The 10,027-nt window shown below is 36.7% G+C and overlaps 1 protein-coding gene across 1 annotated transcript in view; it reads right to left on the bottom strand.

Moving 5' to 3' along the window:
* Positions 1 to 214: 214 nt before the first annotated feature.
* The window catches only part of TFCP2L1 (transcription factor CP2 like 1), a 54,169-nt gene continuing 44,356 nt past the window's right edge, over positions 215 to 10,027 (bottom strand). The window contains exons 14-15 of the mRNA XM_003763786.4: positions 7,807 to 7,858; positions 215 to 6,360 (exon numbers count right to left, since the gene is read on the bottom strand). Of these exons, the coding sequence (XP_003763834.1) occupies positions 6,314 to 6,360; positions 7,807 to 7,858 (99 nt within the window). The 3' untranslated portion in view covers positions 215 to 6,313. The remainder of the gene's footprint in view (positions 6,361 to 7,806; positions 7,859 to 10,027) is intronic.

The raw sequence follows: 10,027 nt of genomic DNA, 5'->3' as shown, positions 1-10,027 counted from the left end.
CTAGAAGTTAAAATGGATAGAATATATATACAGGGACATATATGTTAATACAGAGGTTAACACATTACAATCTCAAGTCCAAAATTCTTCCCTCAATTAAGGATAGATTCTTTTAAAGCCTAGTAAGGACTAGATTATATGGAATGGGAACATTTACAAAGAATCACCAGGCTTCAATCCTTATCTGTTCACAAAGAGAAGAGAACACGGGGGGGGGAGGGCAAAAGAATTTAAATTATACTAAGGAGCTGCAATAACATTAAAAGGTAAAAGCTGCAGTTCCAAGTAGGCTCTCCAGCTAAATCTGATCAAGATCTAGCCCAGTAATGTAAGAAAGAGGGAGGGACCACACCAAGGTTGACCTTTGTAAGGCTCAAGCCCAAAAGAGCCTCCAGCCATGTCCCTACTTTCTCCCTGAGACTCCAAGTGTGAACAGAAAAAAAAAAAAAAAAAAAGAAAAAGAAATGAAAAAAGGAAAAGAAGGAAGGAAGGAAAAAAAGGAAGGAAAGAAGAAAAAAGAAAAAGTTAGTTGGAGTTGGTTAAGTCAACACATCACTGATTGGGGTCTTTTTCCTTGGAACAACTGTGGCTTCCCATTGTCCACCAGAGACTGGCCTAGAGGGAAAAGGGAATTGCCTAGGTTTTTGTCTGAAGGCTCAAACAGTTGAATTGTAAGCTCCTTGAGACCAGGAATTGTTTTTGTATCCCCAGTACTTAGCACAGTGCCTGGCACCTGCTAGGTGCTTAATAAAATACTTATTGAAAAAAGGTATATCCTCTACTTTCCCTGCCCCTGCCATGGCTCCATACTCTCCTCCTACTTATATTGAAATGTAGACCTTTAGAACCACAGAATAATAAAAAAGAGTGGAAAGGACCTTTCAAAGTCATTTAATACAATTCATTTTACCTATACTGAAGCTGAGACTAACCACCTCATTCATTTAGTAACATAAACTATACTAGAAACCTAAGCTTTCAGCTTTCAGTTGACTTAGTGACAATCTGCCCTTGTCACTCCTCCAGGTTGAATAAAGGCAGGGTGACCTATCCCTATATGGCATTTAAAATGCACATTACACAGGAGAGAGGTAATTTTGATTTTAGCCCTTCTCCCATTAACACAGTTACAGTTTATCAGATGATCTCACTTGTAGCACAGCCTGGAGGAGATAGGGGGCATTTGGCCCACAGACTAACCATTTGGTCTGGCCCTACCAAGACAACCACAGTTCCAGCCATCACATTAGGGATGAGTTAATTATTTTACAAAATATAGCAGGCTAATTTTCAAGTTGATAATTTTGTATGAATGATGTTACAAATATCCATATGGCTTTTGGCAGAAAAAAAGTTCCTTATCCCGTCCTAGAATTTGTTCTATAGATCCTCTATTCTTTCAAATAAAAAAGTAGAACTTGGACATTGCCAGTCCAAGCCTTAATATTCAGAAATTTCCATAGCCTTTAATCAAATCCCTCTTCCTTCCAGGAAGCCAAAACAAAACAAAAATTTGGGGTCAAAGAGAAGAGAGTACCAAAGACTTCAAAATATTTATAACCCAATCACATTATACTGAGGTATATTTTTACTTTCTATAATAGGATGAGAACAAAAGTAGGCTCTAGGTGTTCCATCTGACAGACAGTATTAAGTATCTTAGGAAAAATCACAACCTTTCTGTGGTTCTAAATTTATTCATCTGGGACAAGTATAGGGACAGGACTTCTCAAGATTTTAGCAATATAGTGAGGAAAACCATTAGTATAGATCTCTGTAACTTATAGAGCTGAAGAGTTTCTTAGGGCTGAGAATTTAAGTGACTTACCTGGAGTCATAATATGGGGGGGGGGGGGAAGGTCTTGAATCCAAGTCTTTTTCCCAGTCCAGCTCTCTGTCCACTACACCAAACTGCTTCTCCCTCATTTCCAAAATCTGCTCTAATTAGTTTGTGGTAGGGAAAGATCAAGGGAGTACACAGGGCTTTCCCTGAACTCTGAGCAAAATACCAATAGAAAACACCTGTAGGTGTATCCACATATATGCAAGTATATCCATATATAATAAGTGCACATCCTATATGTGTGTATATATACACTATTGCTTGCCAAAGTAAAATATTATTGTGAAAGAACAGCAGTTGATTTATGCTGTTTTACTCTTGTTAAAAATTTAAGTTCCTCCCAAAAGAAAAGATTAATTACAGTATAAATACCTCCCAAAGTACCTAAGTGCAATCCCCTTACTCCCCCACCCCACCCCCCAAAAAAATAACCTAGAAATTCAGATTTAGGTGGCCTTGAGCAATCTTCACTTCAAATGAAGGCATTAGCAGATACAAATAGAATGGTTCTCTGGGCCCCAGTCCTACAATTGATCCCCTAAATGTCCTCCAGGTATTTACTGGTAGTATGTCCTTTCTTCAAAGGCTTGTAGAAATCCTGAAGACTACAATAAAACTCTCTAAATTCACACCTTAAGCCACTAGAAAACATTTGAACTAATCTTTCCCATTCATCAAGAGACCAGTCACAGGTAAATCTGGTCATTTGCCCAGGTCAAAAAATTTGGAAACTCAACAACTCCTGTGGAAGTTGGGAGTGGGTGCTTTCTCACAAAATATTCTGCCCTAAGTAAACACAGATGTGTAGACCTCTACCATTTGCTAATCAAGGACACTCAAGTATGGTGGAAAGCACTCTAAACAAATAGCAAGACAAGATATACCTGGTTCAAATGCTACTTATGGAATTTCCATTTGAGTAACCTTGGGCCAATCACTCAACCTATCTAAGAATTTGACTTTCACATGAGTTTTCCCATATTAAAATGAGTTCCAACCCATCAAGTTATTATGAAGACCAAATAAGAATACGTATCAAGCAGTGACATTCCTAGAGCTAGGATATTTGTAGTACAGAAACACAGACAGGAAAGGAAGATGCTTGAGCTCAAATGACTTGCTAATAAATTTTTTTCCCCTAAAGTATTCTTAATCAGTGATTTTTTTCCTCTACTGGGCAGAGGTATAAAAATAATTAGTACTAACAGATCACATATACTAAATGATCCCTACAAGTGAGCAAGTACAATGAGTACTGGATCCTCCATGCTAAGAATTTAAATCCAGAATGGTAATTCAGAATGCTAACCCATTTCCATACCTCCTTGAGATACAAGATAGGGAACAAACTGGTAAGAATTTTTCACAGCCATTATAATCCATTTTTGTAATGCATATATCAAATATATACATCCTAAAATAGTGAATGGAGCAGTCTCAAAAAAAATTATTTTCCTCACAAATCTGACTCCATTATTTTATTATTGTTTTATCCACTTTTGAAGACTTGTTCTATGATAACAGTATGCGGGAATTCAAAGAACTAGCTGATCTAGTTAATAGTAACCCAGAGGCCAGTCTTCTTAGAAAAAATCAGGCCTGAGAAATATAAACACTCTTCACTAGGTATGTATGCATATATATTAACACAATACTATCCATTGCTACTAATATCCAAATCCCATCTAATGCCCAAATAATGAGAAGTTTTGTGAAAGGCAAATAGGAGGGCTTGTTAATTTTTTTATATCATTATGGATTTTATTCTGTTTTTTAATTAACTGATTTTTTTTTTGAGGTTGGACCTTGCTAATTTAATGACCAGGCAGCAAAAATAATTTTTTCCCCCAAAACTTTCATATTAGCCAAATCTTAATGGTTAAAGTTAAGGTTACTTAGGGCTTTAGCCCCAAAATATATAGAGAGAGACATGTGTATATATAGACATTCTATATATTTAACCAGGGAAAGAAGACATGATGATACCTTATTATTGCTGAAACATTCATCTGTCTCTTACTTTGCATTCCCTGTATGCTTTTGTTTCTATAACCTGGGGGCTATTTTCCTCTGCACTACTGACTACGTCAATAGAAGGGGAAAAAAAAAAAACAACCTTTTTTTCCCACTTTTTTGGCAACTCTAACTTGTTAATGATTTTCTGACATTTAGTCATTCAGGCCCTTCCCTGAAGCAACCCTTGACTTGGGAGATTTGTGAGCAGAATGGGTGAAAGCTCACAGCAAGTAAATAACTCTCCACCAGCACCCTGGAGGCAGAATAAGGAAGGGGTCACCAAAGGGAACAAGTTTTCTGCAGTGAGGGTGGGGGTTCCCAATCCAGCCCACCCACTTACTCCTGACCTCGCCAAAGTTCCTCAAAGAGTCAAGTAACTTTGCTATTCAAGGTGAGAGCCCTGAAAAAAGTTCTGAAGGGGAAGAATGGAATCCTCTTTTACAGTTATATTTTATTTTATAGTTAAATTTATTATTATTGTTCTACTGACATAAAGGCAAAGTTGAGTGTGGGATTTCCATGCTGACAACCCTTTATTTCTCCTCAAGAAAGTGTCTTGTTAAGCTCCTCAAGAGTAGAAACTTATTTCATTCTTTGTATTTGTATCCCTACTAGACCCTGGCATAATAGTAGTTAATAAATGCTGAATGATTGATGGTCCACTGAAAAGAACCACCGGCCAGAACTCAAAAGATGAGAGTTCTAATTCCAGTTCTACCACGAAGTGCATAACCTTAAACAATTCATCTGTCTCAGCTTTTCTAGTTGTCAAATGGGAATAATAGTTGCGCTGGGTCTACTTCACATCGTCTTAGTGATGATCAAATCAACTAACAATTTGAAAAACTCCCTAAAACATTTTAAAAGCACCACAAGACAATATATGCTATTCAGATGGGCTAAGGAAGGAGAAAGGCTTCATAGGACACAATCAGTAGGTAACTGCTGACTTTATAAGTCATTTAGTACATGGAGTGGAAAAATAATTTGAATGAGAGAAAAGAGAATAAACTCCAAATGAACAAAAAACAAGTAACATCTTAGGCCACCAGCACAACATATCCTGTGGTTTCACTCAAAGCATTCTAAGGGCATTCATCCCCTTTACATCCAGATAGTTTAAGGCCCCCACACAATCGTTTTACTGAGTTAAGGAACCATTAACAATAGTCTAATCCAATTTCACTTGGCCAAACTCATTCAAATTGCGAACCATTGCAGATCTAAGAGTTAGAATTTTTAAGGTGAATATAAACCTCACACTATTTCATTGACATTCTAAGAATTATAAGGAACATTAAAGTATCATCTAATCTCTTCCATATCTTCAATCAGGAATTTTCTGCTACAGATGAAATAAGCCAAACCTATGACATGTAACAAGTAGAAAAAAATATATATCTTATCAAACTAGTGGAATCAATAATATTCACAAAGGTCAATCAATCCCCAGTTAAATTTTATATGTAAACCGGAAAACTCTAGTACCATGATTGTCAAAACTGTTTCAGGGTTAACTAAAAATTCAGGGGTTTTTTCCTTTCCCAGCTATCACCAATCTCACAAATGCTTAAAAGAAAAGATAAATATAAAAGCAAAACAAACTACAGTGGCTGAGCCCCATTTCAATTATCCTTTGTTAAAGTCAACATTCAATTTCTTTAGCTGTGAGATCCTTTTAAAAAATGATCCAATCTCACTCCTGGGGCTCTAAAGTCTTCAGAAAGAGCATTTATCTGTGTAAGGGATAATACACACAAAGTGGGGCATTTAAAAAAGATATGACTGCAACAAAGCATGTTCTGGGAGAGTAATACCATATTTTAAAAATGTATAAAATTGTTTTGTAACATCGATAGCAAAAGGAGGAACAGAGGCAGAATAACAACACAAACATCAGATACATCATTAAATCCCAAAGGAAAAGAAAGATGGAGTTATTCCTTCTTCTTTCCAAGTGGAAGGAAAAGTATTTCTAGAAACCTCAGAAAGGACTCAGAAGGACAAGTCACCAGTATCCAACATTTGAGTCCTTCTATCGACAGATCCACTTAGCCAATGAGAAGGCACTGATATGAAATAGAAGTCAGGGAAAAAGGGAAGTCAAGGAATCCAGAGGAAAAAAAAATGAGTGCTGTTGTTTTTTTTCACTCTAGAATGACAAAGCCAATGAACAAGGATAAGAAAATTGAAGATGTTGGAAGGCTTGAGGACAGAGGATTGAGGGAGGGACAGGAGCACATTTTCTGGACAGGATCCTTCCGTCTCAGCCAAACTGTCGTCATCATCACTGTTTTCTGTACTTGTGGTGATCTCCTTTGAGCTTTTGGTTTTTTGTTTTGTTTTGTTTTTCCAAACAAGTCTGTATTTTGCAGCTGGGGTAATGTCTACGTTGAGGGGGGAAAGGAGAAAAAAAGGTGCCTTGGAATCTGACGTGATTAAGGATCCTGGCATTCAGAGTCCGCATTTCAAGATGATGTGGTAGCCATCATTGCTTTCAGCTACAACAGAGAAACAATGGATTTTTTTTTTTCAAGGAAGAGGGCCAAAGAATTATTGAACATGTTGAAAAACCAAATTTCCTGCTATGAAATTATAATCAAAGCTTGACTTCAAAGCAGAGATATGTTACTTCTCTACCTCTCCTTTCAACCCATACTCTTTCTTTGAATAAAGAATATCATCTATAATATCAGACTTCTTCAATGTATTGGTTAGTTTTATAAAACTTTTTTGTTTCCTTCTTTGTTACAAGAAATTGCTCTCTAATGGAAGGAATAGGGAGGAGGGATATACTGGGAAATGTAGGTGCCATAAAAACAAAAGATATCGATAATTTTGGGAATCAAAGATTTTTAAATCAAAATTCTCAATCAAAATCCAATCAAAGTTTTTAGAATCGAAGATTCTCAGTTGATTTATAAAAGCTAAATATCCTAAGTTAATCTTGCTTTTTAAAAAATGGCAGGCATATCCTTCTGTTGTATAGAGTTGCCAAACTTATTGATACTTAGTCCATGCATTTCTTAATAACCAAGAAGTTTTTCCCTTTGGTCCAGGTCAGGGAAATAAATCTATTATATGGGCCTCCTGAGCAAAATTCTAAAAGGGTATTTCCTTCTAGCCTACCACTCCTAAGAAAAATCCTTTTCTCAAGTTCCTCGTACCAGCCCTTTAGGTATCATTTACAAAATATGGGGTAGAAATGGCAAGTTGGCTGAACATATATTTTTATTTGCTGGAACTTTTTTTGTTTAATTATTCTTGCCAAGCCATAGTAAATAACAAGGATTTGAAGGAGTATCCTAAAAGTGCTTCCAATGATGTCTCCTAAGATCATCCTAGGGATGTTTGCTGAGCTTCTGATGTCATCATTGGAATGGCCCTCTCTCTCAGTCATTAAAGACAAAATAGTTTGACTTTAGCCAGAATAAGAGAACTGGCAGTTGTTCAGAGTCAAATCACTGAAAATGCAAGGTATGTATTTCCAAGTTGTTTTAATTAACCTTACCTAAAGAAGGATCTTGGCAGGCCAAAAAACAAAATAAAACACGGAGTGTTCTTAGCACCCAAAAATTTGATTCAGAAGCCAAACAACAAAGCTATGACTTTTCTCGGGCCAATGCCATTAGTTACAAAAATTAAACCCGTGATTGGAAGCTTTGGGTCACTTATGAATCCATCATTAGAAAACCATGTGTGCAGGCTGCTCTTTTCTCCCTTGGTAGTATGTTTCTGGACAAACCCACTGACACCATGTGTCTCCCCCATATCTCTCTCTCTCTCTCACACACACACACACACACACACACACCTCTCATGAGAGGGAGCCTCAGACCAGGGTAGACTTCACTCTTTGCTCCCTATTTCAATCTGTCCTTACAACTTCTTGTGATCATTATACTGCAATCAAAAGCACTTTTTTTTAAATGTAAAAGAAATCATACCTTTTAATGTGCTGATAACAAAACAAGATTCATCTTGGAAATTCTGCACCATCTGAAAAACACACAAAAAATGGGACCTGCCATCAGCAACCTAGATATGTAGGACAAAATCCATTCTGTAGCACAAAATTTTGTGCTACACTGGATTGTTCAAAAATTTTAATTATTTGTAGGTAAATGGACAAATCAAGATTCCCCAGAGGGGAGCACATAAATGATAATGGAAATCTCAAGGATTATATTTTGGGGGAGACAGACTAAGGATAGTCAGAGTCCTGGACTTGGAATCAGGAAGAACTGAGTTCAAATTCTACCCCAACAGTAGCTGTGTGACTAACATTTAAACTTCTCTGAGCCTCAGTTTCCTCATCTGCAAAAGGGGATAATAATAGCAATTACCTCCTAAGGTTGTTATGAGAATTAAATAGGATAATATTTTTACAGGTTACAGTTTTTTGCAAACATTCAAGTGCTCTATAATGTCTAAACACATGCACATGTGTGCTCCCCTTCTCTTTACCCTCAGAGTTTACTACATAGAGGACAATTCTAATGATTTTTTCCACTAAGGAGTGCAAGGAAAAACTAATGGTAAACCTACATCCAGAGGGAGAAAATGCTGCAACAAAAAAAATTATAGCCACTTTATTTTATTTTTTGTTTTGTTTTTTAAGTAATAGCTTTTTTAATTATTAAAACACATGCAAAGATAGTTTTCAACATTCAATATTGCAAAACCTTGAGTTCTAAATTTTTCTCCTTCCCTTCCTCTCATCTTCTCCCCTAAACAGCAAGCAATCCCATGTATGTTAAACATGTATTATAGCCATTTTAAAATATTCTCTGGTGCTTCAATTTAAGGGTACCAATGTGTCCATTGAAAGAATTCCCAAACATTCCCCTGTCTGTGTTTTGCTATCAGAGTGACTTTAATTCATTATGCCCTGGCAGGTTCCAGTGATGCCATTTAAGTCAACCTGTACTAGATGGAAAGAAATGAGGTCAGGGCTTTGTTACAAACCTTCTTCATCTCTAGGTTCTCCAAAGGTGGCATATGTATAGCTGAGGAAAACAGCGGAACTGCATTGGGTCACAGCCTTACCATGGAATAATTAACAATGAAAGAGAACATTTAAGCTCCTATACTCTCTGCTGGGAACAACCTCACTCCACCCAACTCACCAAACACTCTTGCATCAATCAATCTTTTCCTAAAATTCTATCCCCATCCCTTCTTCATCTCCTTCAGGTCTTCTTTCAAAGTATGGCTAATGCTCTGCTATGCAACCCTTAGCCAACTCCTTAATTCACTTTTGCTGTCTAACATAACCTACCTATATACCAAACAATTCCAGTTCTTTCCTTTCACACAATGTGATATTCACCAATATTATGCATTAAGTATATGCAAAGCATTTTGCCAACTGCTGTCAAATAAAAATAACTAAGATCCCATCCTTTTCTCAAGGAATTTACAATGTCATTTTTTTGGTGGGGGAAGGAGAGTGCAATGAATTTAGTGATATGGGCAACTCTATATAGACTTGACTTTAACTTAGAATTTAGGGAGGCATTTAGGGGGCAAGTCAAGTGCTGCAGGCAATTCTGTAATAATATAAGCTGCAGAAAAAGCTCTGATCTTCACTGATAAAGAGAATTTCCTAATCTAGGATTTCCCTATCTCAAAGATGTAATGGGATCTGTATCTATACCTCAATGAGAGAAATATTAAAATTGTGATCTCTAAGGAGCAAGGTGTAGAACCTAGAGATGATATGAAAAGAGGGTAAGCCCTCTGTTAAGAAGCCTTGAGATCTAGAGGAGAATTGTGATATTTCTAGATTTGAATGCTCATCCAATTTACTGTCTTTCATCTTGGCCTTTTTCTATTCTTTTCTTACCCAAAAGGAGTGAACTGGGTAATCAAGGAGCACATTTGGGAATAGAAATTATCCCTAAACTCAATAATCTTACAATCTGATAGTGTAGCTAATAACTTTGTATATCAGTTAACAAAAGGGGGGGAGGGGGAGAGGGTGTATATGGCAGATATCAGCGCACAGGAAAGAGACAACATGCATCATTTATTCTAATGGACTAAGGATCTGAATGTTAATTCCACACTTGGTTACTATGCAAGTTCATTATCTTTCTTCAAGCCTCACTGGCCAATCTTGAAAATGACAAAATGACGTTCTGCTTTAAATATATAACTAACTTT

This window comes from Sarcophilus harrisii, chromosome 3, assembly GCF_902635505.1.
Source record: "Sarcophilus harrisii chromosome 3, mSarHar1.11, whole genome shotgun sequence".
In the NCBI taxonomy this organism is placed as follows: Eukaryota; Metazoa; Chordata; class Mammalia; order Dasyuromorphia; family Dasyuridae; genus Sarcophilus; species Sarcophilus harrisii.
Note: the sequence above shows the minus strand (reverse complement) of the source record. Positions and strands in the feature narration are given on the sequence as shown.